This window comes from Callorhinus ursinus, unplaced genomic scaffold (assembly GCF_003265705.2).
Source record: "Callorhinus ursinus isolate GAN/ISIS: 27379988/994484 unplaced genomic scaffold, GSC_fseal_2.0 scaffold61, whole genome shotgun sequence".
Taxonomy (NCBI): domain Eukaryota; kingdom Metazoa; phylum Chordata; class Mammalia; order Carnivora; family Otariidae; genus Callorhinus; species Callorhinus ursinus.
Window position 1 is genome coordinate 3,478,562 of NW_027397123.1, and position 13,131 is coordinate 3,491,692.

Here is a 13,131-nt window from a genome sequence, read left to right on the forward strand (position 1 = left end):
TCAGGCTCGGAGGTACGAGGACGCCATCTTATCTGTGTCTGGTCTGGCTCTGGACTACGTTTCCCAGAGGCCACCGTGGCCCGACGTTACGTCTTTCTTGACGTCGTGGCGAGATCGTTAGCTCCACAGGGACCCGGACGCGACCAAGGGGAGGCAGAAGGTGAGGGGTCTGGGAGTCCGGGGCGGGGACGGGGCGTGTCCAGAGCCTCCGGTCTGTGAGCGCTGGCGGGAGCCGGCTGAGGATGCCGGGTTGTGAATGAGTCTTTGTGGCTGCGTGACCAGGTGTGGGTGACTGGGTGTGCGGTTGTGCCCGCCTGGCTCCAGGGTGTAAGTCTGGTTGTGTTTGTGTAACCATGTGTGATACTGTGTGTTGGGGTGTGAGGTCCTTGCTACTGTGACTGTGTCTCTGTTGTGTATGTGTGACTGTACGCCTTGTTCTTGGGAGTGCGGGTGTCTGTGCGGTTATGATTCCATGTCTCCAAGGTGAGCGTATGGTTTTGGTTGCACAATATTGTAGCCGCGTGTGGTATTGTGTGCAGTTGTGTGTCTGTGACTGTGTGGTGACAATGCGTGTGTATCCCTCTTGTGTCCCTTGGAGTGTGTCTGTGAAACGGTGGCTGTGTGTGGTGCTGTTTTTAAGTGTAACGTGTCTTTCTTTGCCTGTGTGAGTGTGACTGTCTCAGAGTGAATGTTCAGTTATGACTGGTTGGTGTTGGGTGGGCCGGAGTGCCAGCCATTATGTGTGTCCCCCAAGTGGGTATGTGATTGTGATTGTGTGAGACATTTGTGGATATTGGTTTGGAAAGGCTGTGATTATATGAGAGTAACTCTGCGAATCATGGTGGTGAGTAGAATTGAGTAACTGTGTATGTCTTTTTAGTGGGTGTGAGATTGTGACTGTGTATAAGGGCCTGGAGATGTCTGTGATTGTGTAGTTTTGTCCTTGTGTGTTTCAAGAGTGGATGTGTGGTTGTATTTGTGTGACACTGACCATTTGTGTCCCACCCAGTGTGCTGATGTGAGGTGCCTGTGACTCCAGTATACTGACCGTTGCAGAATCTGTGAAGTTAGAACAGACTGTGGCCCTGGATAGTGATAGCCTCAACCTTTACCTGTGACACTGGGATTGGTCATAATGTCCAGTCTTCTCTTGACTTCTGTCTCCTGTGTGGAGATCAAAATGTTCTGCTTACTCACAATTCCTTTTTTTAAAAGTCTTCTCCAAGAAGATGTTGAGAGGAAAAGGAAAGAATTGCTATTGAACATCCAAAAGCTAAGCTCAAGATATATCAGTTTTTCTTCTTTCCCTGAGACCCTTCTTGTTTTTCAGGATGTGCTTTTCTTTTCTTTTTCTGAAACTTCTTGCCTAACTTCTCTTCCCCCAAAGGACCTGGTCTGCAGTATATTGCCATTGGAGTAAATTATTGAGAGCCCTTTAGGTGAACTGAAAGGTCCATATACCCCCTACTTCCTGCACACCTAATGTTCAATAAAATTTTTTTAACTTTTCAGGATGCCTGGGTGGCTCAGTTGGTTAAGCACTTGCCTTCGGCTCAGGTCTTGATCCTGGAGTCTGGGATCGAGTCCCACACGGATCGAGTCCCGCATTGGGCTCCCTGCTCAGCAGGGAGTCTGCTTCTCCCTCTGACCCTCCCCCCCTCATGCTCTCTCTCTCTTTCTCTCTCTAGCTCATTCTCTCTCTCAAATAAAATCTTTTAAAAAATAGATTTTTTAAAATTTTTCATTTTGAATTAGTTTTAGACTTAAAACTCTTGCAAAAATAGAATTCCCATATACTGTTTTTTCAAGATTTTATTTTTAAGTAATCTCTATACCCAGCATGGGGCTCGAACTCACAAACCCAGAATCAAGAGTTGCACACTCCACTGACTGAGCCAGCCAAACACTCCAGAATTCCCATATATTCTTAACCTGTTGCCCCATTTTACCATTTTATGGTTATGTTTCCATTTTCAATAATCACAGTACATGATCAAAACCAGGAGATTAACATTGATACACTACTACTAACTAATATACAAACTTTATTCAAATTTCATCAATGTCCCGTAGTGTCCTTTTTCTGCACGAGGATCCAATCCAGGATCATATGTTGCAGTTAGTAAGTCTTCTTAGCCTTCTTTGATCTGGCACAGTTCCTCAGTCTTTGTCTTACTTGACCTTGACACTTGTAAAGAGTACTAGCCATTTATTTTGTAAATTCTGCATTGTAGAATGTTCCCCAATTTGAGGTTGTCTGATGCTGCCTTGTGATTAAATTCAGAGTATGCTTTTGGGACAAGAATATCCCTAAAGTGATGTGTTCTTCTCAGTACATCATATCAGGAGATCCAAGAGGTCAATTTGCCTCATTATTAGTGGTAACTTTAATCACTTGGTTAAAGTGGTGTCTTCCAATTTCTCCACTGCAAAGTCACTATTTTTCCCATTATAATTAACATGTGTCTTGTGGAGAAATACCTTAAACTTCTCATCTTCCACCTGCAAATCTTAACATTCATTAATTTTTGCCTGAAAATGTTATTACAGGCTATTGGCCAAATGGTGATTTTTAAATTTCCATCCTTCCTTCTACATTTATTAAATAGGATCCTACTGTTAGGAGATTTTCCTTCTCCCCCACTTATTTACTAAATTATGTATATATAAATTGGATTTTTTTTTCTGTAGGTTACAATTCATTACTGTCCCTCTGTCTTTGCTCAGATTACCCCAGATTTGGCCATTGGGAACTCCTTTAAGTTGACTCCTGTATACTTTCAATGTGCCCCCTTTATTATTTTTTTTAGTACTGCCATATTTTCTGGCACCATGAGATGTTCCAAGCTGATACTGTACTTTTGTTACCCAAAACTGGGTTTATCTCTTGGTGGGTGTGGAGCCAAAAGACAAAACCAGCCAAAGAATAGGAAGAGTTTTTCTTGCACTAAGTAAGGGAGGACACCAGGGATCTTCCCTAAAGCAGTGTCTCCCTGAACAAAAGAATTGGGGAAGTTTTAAGCTAAGGGTACATATGTATTAACAAAGGGGCTTGTACAATGGGGAATTCAGCGTGGAACAGAGGCAAAAGTCATCTTAAAATGACTGACTCCGTGTCAAAGTCATGAGGGCCAGTAAAGGACAGCATCATCAATTGTCTGGCCCCAATTGGTCTGGTATCTGAGTGCTCAAAGGGGTTTAGATCCTGCAAATATAATTCAACAATGTACATCAGGTCAGTCTTCATTTTTTAATCAGCTCTGAATTTTACTGCTGATTTGTCATTCCTGGTATGATTAGGTTATCTCCTGGCCTGATAGTGGCCATTTGTTCTTAACATTCTTTCACAAGATGGCCAGAGGCCTAAAATGACTTTTCTTATATCAAGAAAGCTGTGTGTCTGTTTTTTTTCCCCCCCCCGCAAGGACCCCTAACTCTTTCTGTTTACACTTTCCCAGCCCCAGTTCTGGAACATGTACATTTCCCAGGGAACACTGGCTCCTTTTAGTAGAAAATGATATTTAGAAACCAAGATTAGGGGACGCCTGGGTGGCTCAGTTCTTAAGCGTCTGCCTTTGGCTCAGGTCATGATCCCAGAGTCCTGGAATCAAGCCCCACATCGGGCTCCCTGCTCCGCGGGAAGCCTGCTTCTCCCTCTCCCACTCCCCCTGCTTGTGTTGCCTCCCTCTGCTGTGTCTCTCTCTGTCAAATAAATAAATAAAATCTTAAAAAAAAAAAGAAACCAAATTAAGATACACTCATTGCTTCTAGGTACTCTCAGCTATGAAGTATACATATCTATACACACACACACGCACACACACGTCTGTATCTATTGGTATGAATATACTGATAATCCGTTGCTTCATATGCTATCTCTAATTCCAGTTTAATACCAGGGGGTTTATTCCAGCCTTCTCCATTTCCTTTTATTTTTTGGTAACTCCTTTCTCTGACTGAGAAAATGAAAAAAGTTGACTGTTGGGATGCCTGGGTGGCTAAGCGTCTGCCTTTGGGTCATGATCCCAGGGGCCTGGCATCAGTCTGTGCGAGGCTTCCTGCTCAGCAGGGAGCCTGCTTCTCCCTCTCCCTCTGCCCTTCCCCAGTGTCTCTCTCTCAAATAAATAAATGAAATCTTTTTTAAAGAAAAAGTTGACTCTTATTAACCACAATATATTTATTTATCTATTTGCTCAGTCCTAAGTAGAAAGTAGTTTAAGATTTGCTGACCTAAAATAAAACGAAATCAGAGAGGGAGACAAACCATAAGAGACTCTTAACTATAGGAAACAAACAGAGGGTTGCTAGGTGGGTGGGGGGATGGGGTAACTGGGTGATGGGCTTTAAAGAGAGCACTTGATGTAATGAGCACTGGGTGTTATATGCAACTAATGAATCACTAAACTCTACTTCTGAAACTAATACACTATATGTTAACTGATTTTAAATTAAAAAAAATTGCTAACCTACACTCTCATACATCATACAGTTATTTTTATTTTTAGTCTTAGTGAAAATACAGTTTTCCTCACACCCTCCTGTATGGCAATGTTACTCATTTGTAATATAGTTCGTTCATTTGTTACTATTTGTATTTTATTTTCGATTTACACAATACATCCTGGTTGATTTTAATTATTTTTTGAGTACAGGAAACATTTCTATGTTTCTAAAAGCCTTAATTATTTTTGTTAAGATTTATTTATTTATTTATTTATTTGAGAAAGAGAGAGAGAGCACACACACACGGTGGGGTGGGAGGGGCAGAGGGAAAGGGAGAGAGAGAAACCCAAGTAGACTCCATGCTGAGCTGGAGCCCAGCTCAGGGCTTGATCTCATAAACCTGAGATCACGACCTGAGCTGAAACCAAGAGTCAGATGCTTAACCAACTGTGCCGCGCAGGCACCCCTAAAACCCATAATTAGACAAGAGATCTACCCAATCACTCCTCCACCATTCCTTCTCTCCCAATTCTATTACCCCATTCTTTCCACACTGTTCCCACTCATTGTAGGTAACCAATTTCATTAGTTTGTTGGGGTTTTTTATGTTTGAATATACATTAAAATATACAGAAAATTTAAACATACATAAAATTGGACACTCTATTTTTAAATGTACCATTCAGTGACATTGAGTACATTTACATTGTTGTGCAGCCATCACCATTATCCATCTCCAAAACTTTTTTCATCTTCCAAAACTAAAATTGTGCTCCCATTAAACAATAACTCCCCATTTCCCTTCCCTCTAGCTTCCACCTTTTGGCTATTGTGGATAATAGTGCTACTAACATTGGTTAACAAATATCTGTTCAAATTCCTGCTTTCTCTTCTTGGGGGCATATACCCAGAAGTGGAATTGCTGGGTCACATAGTAATTCTATGTTTAATTTTTTGAGGAATCACCATACCATTTTCCACAGATGCTAAACCATTTTACTTTCCAACCAGTAAAGCACAAAGATTCCAGTTTCTCCACATCCTTGCCAACACTTGTTACACACATATATATATACACACACATAAATATTTATATTTTAAAATATTTTTATGATAGCTATCCTAATGAGTGTAAAATGGTATCTCGTGAATTTTTTTAAGTTTATTTTTTTAGTAATCTCTGTACCCCACATGGGGCTCAAACTCCCAACCCTGAGATCAGAGTTACATGCTCTGCTGACTGAGCCAGCCAGGCACCCCTCATTGTGGTTTTGATGTGCATTTCCCTGATGATTAGTGATGTTGGGGATCTTTTCATGTACTTTTTGGCCATTTGAATATGTTTGAGAAAAGTCCTTTGCCCATTTTTTAATTGGGTTGTGTTTTGTTGCTGAGTTATAAGAGTTTTCTATGTATTATAAATATCAGTCCCTTATTACACACATTATTTACAAATATTTGTTCCCGGTCCATGGATTGTCTTTTTACTCTGTTGATAGTGTCCTTTAATGCACAAGTTTTTTAATTTTTTAAAAAGATTTTATTTATTCATTTGAGACAGACAGAGAACATGAGCAGGGGAGAGAGGCAGAGGGAGAAGCAGACTCCCCGCTGAGCTGGGAGCCCAACGTGGGGCTCGATCCCAGGACCCTGGAATCACGATCTGAGCTGAAGGCAGACCCTTAACCATCTGAGCCACCCAGGTGCCCGCGAGTTTTTTAATTTTAATAAAGTCCACAACATACCTATTTTTTCTTTTTGTTGCCTTTGCTTTCTTTGTCGTATCCACGAAATCATTAGATTAATAAATCCAATATTGTGAAAATTTTCCCCTATGGTTTCTTCTAAGAGTTTTATAGTTTTAGCTCTTATGTTTGGATCTGTGATACATTTTGAGTTAATTTTTGTATATGGTATTAGGTAGTGGTCCATCTTCATTCTTTTGCATATGGATATCCAGTTTTCCCAACACTATTTGTTGAAAAGACTGTCCTTTTCCCCATTAAATGGTCTTGTCTATTCCTGTTGAAAAGTATTTGACCACGTATGTGAGGGTTTCCATTCTATGCTATTGGTCTAGATATCTGACTTTATGGCAGTACCACACTGTTTTGATTACTGTAGCTTTGTAATAAGTTTTGAAATCAGTGTTCTTTGTTCCAATGAACAGTGTTCAGTGTTCCAACTTTGTTCTTTTTCAAGACTGTTCCTTCAGATTTTGTGTGTATTTTAGGATGAACTTTTCTATTTCTACAAAAAACATCATTGGGTTTTGATAAGGATTGCATTGAATCTGTATATCCCTTTAGGTAGTATTGATAACTGTCTTGGTCAGCTGAGGCTGCTCAGAGTTATGGAGGCTGGAAGTCTGAGACCAGGGTGCCAGCATAGTTGGTTTCTAGTTAGGGCTCTCTTCCTGGCTTGCAGATGCCCACATTCTTGCTGTATCTTCACAGGAAAAGAGAGAGAGAGAAAGCAAGTTCTCTCTAGTGTCTCTTTTTATAGGCATACTAATAGGACTAATAGGACCCCCCACCTTAAAAACTCATTTAATCTTAATTACTTCTACCCTTACAAACTCATTTGATCTTAATTACTTCCACAATGCTCCTGTCTTCAAATACAGTGACAGTAGGTGTTCAGGCTTCAACATAGGAATTTGTCTTCCAGTCCTTGGGCACAGGATATCTTATTTATGTCTTCTTCCGTTTCTTTCAGCAGTGTTTTGTAGTTTTCAATGTGTAAGTCATTTCCTTTCTTGGTTAAGTTTAGTCCGAAATATTTTGTCCTTTTTTGATACTATCATAAGTGGAATTGTTTTTGGGTGCCTGGGTGGCTCAGTTGGTTAAGCGACTGCCTTCAGCTCAGGTCATGATCCTGGAGTCCCGGGATCGAGTTCCACATTGGGCTCCCTGCTCAGCAGGGAGTCTGCTTCTCCCTCCGACCCTCTTCCCTCTCGTGCTCTCTATCTCTCTTTCTCTCTCTCAAATAAATAAATAAAATCTTTAAAAAAAAATAGAGATCTATTTCATTATTACTGTGTAGAAATGCAACTGATTTTTGTGAGTTGATTTTGTATCCTACAACATTGCTGAATTTATTAGTTCTAACAGATGTGTGTGTGTGTATGTGTGGAATCTCTAGGGTTTTCTACATGTACGATCATGTCATCTAAGAACAGAAATAACTTTACTTCTTCCTTTCCAACTTGGATGCCGTTTACTTCTTTTTTCTTGCCTAAAGCTGCTCTGGCTAGGACTTCCAGTATGTTGATGAACATCTTTTCATATGCTTAAGGGCCATTTTTACATATATTTTGTGATTTATCTGTTCATATCTTTTTCCTATTTTTCTTTCAGTATTTTGTCTCAATGTTTAAGAATTCATTACATATGAGGGATATTAGTCCTTCATGGTGGTGTATGGGGCATGTATTTTCTTTTAGTTTGTCAGTTGTCTTTTAACTTTGTTTATGGTGGGTTTTTTGGTTTTTTGGGTTTGTTTTTTTTTTGCCATTCAATTTTTTTTTAATGTTATGTAGTCAAATTTACCAATATTTTTTTCATTACTTCTGGACTTTGAAAGACTTTCTCAACCCCAGGATTAAAGAGGAATTTACCTGTGTTCTTTTCTAATACCTGTATGGTTTCATCTTTTTCCATTTAGATCTCTGATACATTTGGAGCTTAATTTTGTATATGGTATGAGGAATGGATTTAATTTTATATTTTTCAAATGGCTACCCAGTTTTCCCAACACCATTTATTAAAAACTTGTGATGCCATCAATCTCCATTATATACTAAATTTCCAAATATGCTTGGTACTATTTCTAGGCCTTCTCTTCTGCTCCACTGGTCTGTTCATCTATTTATGCACTACTACCATCTATTTATGCACTACTACTGTTTTAATTATAGAGGCCTTGCAGTATATTTTAATGTCTGGTACAGCCACATCCCAGAAGTCTGGATAGGATAGAAGTTTGTTGCAGTGGGGGTGCTTGGGTGGCTCTGTCGATTAAGTGTCCAACTCAGTTTTGGCTCAGGTCATGATCTCAGGGTTGTGAGATCGAAGCCCCACACTGGCCTCTGCACTGGGAGTGCAGCCTACTTAAGAGTCTCTCTCTCCTTCTCCCTTTGCCCCACCCCCACACTCCTGCTCACTCTCAAGAAAAAAAAAAGTTTGTTGCAGTGACTAGATCTAATTTGATTTGGGGGCATTTTGGGTTTTGGGTAGTCTTAAATTTGCTTCAAGCCAAATTCTTATTGTGCTTTTGATAAATTATGAGAAATAAAAAAATATAGTTAGTAGTACTTGATGTTTGTGAGTTAGTCATTATAGCAGAGTTTTAAATAAGGTCTTCGTCCCCACCCTTAGACGTCAGGGCTCTGCAGACTCTATGAAATTTTATGCACAATTTTTGCAGGTATTTATTCATTTGATTTTTTTCTTTGAAGAAGGTTTAAGATTCCATAAGATTTTCAAAGAGATTCAAGACCCCTGAAAATTTAGAACCACAGGTCTAAAATCTAAGACAGTGATACCTATTAATAGCCTTTGAGATGTCCAAAATTTGCAACCAACAATAGAGAAGCAGAAGAAATGTTCCATCATCTATTGCATTCATATTACATTCATATCCAGCTAATAAAAAATATGCTTACAAAATGTTAATCAGAACAATGAAAAGGATGTCATAAACAAAATGATAAATTAAAAAGGGCTCAAATTTTGCAAAGACCCCACCCAAAAATCTGATTAGTGATTGAACAGAGAAGAAATTCCCTTTATATCTGACAACAATGCTTTCTGCTTTGCATACACTGCCTTATTAATTTGAACTCTCCTAAAAATTGGTCATTCATAGAATGTTTTTGATAATGAGGCTATATCAATGTACCAGGGAATATGAGTCAACATTTAAAAGACTGTTAAAGAACTTTTAGTTATTATTGGTTTTCAGTCACACTAATTTCCTTTTTTGTCCCTATTCGTGTCATAGACATTTTCTCAGTTGCTCATAATTTTCCTACTGCCAGGAAAATAAATACCAACTACCATTATGGTTATTTATTTTTAAATGGAAACAATATTGTTACGATTTTTATTATGAAAAACATAAACAATGCAAAAATAGAAACTTGCTAAAAATTCCTTCATCCAGAAATATTCTTAATATTTTGATGGATATAATTCAAATATTTTTTCTGTATGATTTTATAGAGGGATATCACATAATATATAAATTCTGTAACCTGCTTGCCTCATTTAATAATGCATTGACCATAGTACTGTTGCATTTTTTTAAAGATTTTATTTATTCATTTGAGAGAGGGGTGGGGGGGAGAGAGCACGAGTGGTGGGGAGGGACAAAGGAAGAGGGAGAGAGAGACAGCAAACTCCCTGCTGAGCACTGAGCCAGTCACGGGGCTCAATCCTGGACCCTGAGATCACGACCTGAGCTGAAGTCAGATGCTTTACTTACTGAGCCACCCAGCCTCCCCAGTACTGTTGTATTTTAAAATCTCTATATAGTATTTCATTATCAAGATTAATTTATAATATAAATAATAATATTAATAAATATTAATTTATTCATTTTATTGTCTATTAAAGAGTATTTATATTTCTGTAATTCAGTTATGAGCTATTTTTGTGCATACCACTTCATATATTTTTTATAATGAATTCCTTTGGGAATTAGACATTTACTAAGAATTTGCAAAGATGCGGGGCTCCTGGGTGGCTCAGTCGGTTAAGCATCTGCCTTCAGCTCAGGTCATGATCCCAGGGTCCTGGGATCGAGCCCTGCATCGGGCTCCCTGCTCCTCGGGAAGCCTGCTTCTCCCTCTCCCACTCGCCCTGCTTGTGTTCCTGCTCTCACTATCTCTCTCTCTGTCAAATAAATAAATAAAATCTTTAAGAAAAGAGAATTTGCAGAGATGCAAAATCCTGATCTAGAACTCAAGGAGACAAAATGCTATTTAAAAGTTATGGTCTTGAAGGGCACCTGGGTGGCTCAGTCAGTTGAGCATCTGACTTTGGCTTAGGTCATGATCTTGGGGTCCTAGGATTAAGCTCTGCATCGGGCTCTGGGCCCAGCTGAGAGTATGCTTGTCCCTCTCCCTCTCCTTCTGCCCCTCCCCCCACTCATGCTCTCTGTGTCTCTCTCTCAAATGAATAAATAAAATCTTTTTTAAAAGTTAAAAATGGGGGTGCCTCAGTCGTTGAGCATCTGCCTTCGGCTCAGGTCATGGTCCCAGGGTCCTGGGATCAAGCTCCGCGTCGGGCTCCCTGCTCGGCGGGATGCCTGCTTCTCCCTCCCCCACTCCTCCTACTTGTGTTCCCTCTCTCTGTCAAATAAATAAATAAAATCTTTAAAAAAATAAGTTAAAAATAAATAAATAAGATAAAATTTGTAGTCTTGGGGTACCTGGCTGGCCCAGTCAGTGAAGCATGTGATTCTTGACCTCAGGGTTGTGAGTTCAAGCCCCACATTAGAGGATGAGATTATGTAAGGGAAAAAATTTTTTAAAAATAAAAGTTATAGTCTCTATTTACCTTTTTTTTTTTTTTGAGAGGGAGAGAGGGAGAGAGTCTTAAGCAGGCTCACTAGCCTGTGATCATGACCTGAGCTGAAATCAAGAGTTGGAGCTTAACCAACTGAGCCACCCAGGCACCTCTGTATTTACTTTTAAAGTGCAAATGATGTAATAGGTGAGATAATACTAGTATACAAATGTTCAAAATAAAGGATGATATAGGGCACTATTTACCCTGACAGTATGCTATGAGAATTCGTAAGAGGGAGATAACTTGTATGACCAGAGCAGTCATTGTCATGTCATGTCTAAGTCAAACTGATCTCATAAGAGCTCTGTGGAGGGAAATTAGTTTTCTTGAGTCCTATACAGGACTTGCAGTTTTCATTCTAATCATCAGAAATCCAAAGTGTATCCAATTGGGCAAAATGAGTTTGTAGCTGTTTGGAGAATAGTGGAGCAAGTACGGAAACATAACAGACCCATCTGACAAGAAGAGCTAAAACGAAGCACCACTTATACTAGGACATGGCCCTAATGACTTTTCATTTTTTTCCAGGCTCGACTACAGCACACGTGAATATAGTTACCAAATCAAGAAGTTTGCAACTATTAGGAGCTGACAAAGCAAAAACAAAAGCCATTCTGTGAAACTATAACTGTTTTTAGAATATTCTAAGCTATTATTTCATGTTCAAGGGAAGATTGTTTTAAAAAAAAAAGTAAGTATTTTCTTTTTCATCTGCTATTTGGGAATAGCTTACATTTAAGAGAACCTAAAAATCATTTAAAAATTGGGGCTCCTGGCTGGCTCAGTTGGGAGAGCACATGCCTCTTGATCTCAGGGCTGTGAGTTTGAGCCCCATCTTGGGTGTATAGATCACTTAAATAAATAAAACTTTAAAAAAATGAAAAAAATTTAAAAAATAATGCATAGTTATTGAAAAACATACACTTAAGTAAAACTAGCAACATTGAAGTTCACAACCCAGAGATAACCAAAGTAATCTTTAAGGATAAAACTTCCTAGACCTTTTTCATCTGATTTGTCTATATTGTTTGTATTGATATATCTTTATATTTTACAAATAGGATCACATGATGCCCAACTGTTTTGTAACCTGCTTTTTTTTCATTTAATCATATCTTAAACATTTTTATGTTATTAAGTATTAATTACTAAATTTGTGAGTACTTAGAATTACTGTTCTATAGAAATCTTTCATTTGTTTAACCTATCTGCTCTTGTCTTACTTAGGATGCTGAATATTGCCTAAGAATGTATGTATCTCTCCTTGTAATGATTTTGGTTGATGTTTATACTGGAAAAATGTATGTTTACATCCTTAAAATTTAGTACAACATGAAAGATTTCACACAATGTGAAAAATCCCTTTGAGGTGTATAGAGTTGGAAATGAACCAGTTCTGTTCTATTATTTCTGAAGCTTCCTCTGACTTTTTAAAAAATTGTTCTTTCTCGCATCAACCACAGGCCAGAATCTGAATTTTTATATCGTCAGAATATAGCTGAATTAGATTATTAGTTAGGACAGGCTGTTATGCTGTAGTAGCAAACAACCCCCAAATCTCAGTGGCTAACAAAATAACTTATTAACTTGATCATGCTACATGTCTAATGTGCATCAGTATAGGCAGGGTCCCAGACCAAAGCAGACTCAATCAACCTATAGCTGTACCATCTGACACATAGTCCCCTTGGCCACCACATCAGGGAATAGAAAGACTGGAGAATTGTGCAGTCTTGCCAGTGCCTCAGACTGAAGGAACACACATCACCTTAGCTCAGATTCCATTGGCCAAAACCAGTTTATGGCCCTACCTGACTGCAAGGGTCAGGAAAATGCCATCTATATGCCCCAAAGGAGAGGAAAACAGGATAATGGTGAAACAGTAGTAATTCAGTTAATGTCTACCACACTTGGTAAGACCCATTTCTTTTTCTGTGTGTAGGAAGTTGCTTCTGTAAATTAAGTGTGACTTCTTTTTGGAGCAAGGAGGATATCCTGGATTGAGGGTTGACAAAGAAGTCTGTGCACAGGTGAGTGAGGAGACTAAGGAAAATGGAAGATTTTCATGTGAAAGCTCACTTTCTCTGTGCAAAGTCAGGAGCTTTAAGTTACT

General features: G+C 38.9%; 2 protein-coding genes across 3 annotated transcripts in view; one reads left to right on the top strand and one right to left on the bottom strand.

Moving 5' to 3' along the window:
• The first annotated feature begins 19 nt into the window (after positions 1 to 19).
• The window catches only part of ZNF565 (zinc finger protein 565), a 35,166-nt gene continuing 22,054 nt past the window's right edge, over positions 20 to 13,131 (top strand). The window contains exons 1-4 of one of the 2 annotated variants that reach the window (XM_025854495.2): positions 20 to 160; positions 11,547 to 11,709; positions 12,246 to 12,268; positions 12,961 to 13,048. The gene's annotated coding sequence lies outside the window, so the exon portion shown is untranslated. Of the gene's footprint in view, positions 161 to 11,546; positions 11,710 to 12,245; positions 13,049 to 13,131 lie in introns of both variants that reach the window. The other variant, XM_073885326.1, reaches the window with a different exon arrangement.
• LOC141371223 (uncharacterized) overlaps positions 976 to 13,131 on the bottom strand; it is a 55,443-nt gene continuing 43,287 nt past the window's right edge. Inside the window, exon 2 of the mRNA XM_073885364.1 lies at positions 976 to 1,164. Coding sequence (XP_073741465.1) covers positions 1,109 to 1,164 — 56 coding nt within the window. The 3' untranslated portion in view covers positions 976 to 1,108. The remainder of the gene's footprint in view (positions 1,165 to 13,131) is intronic.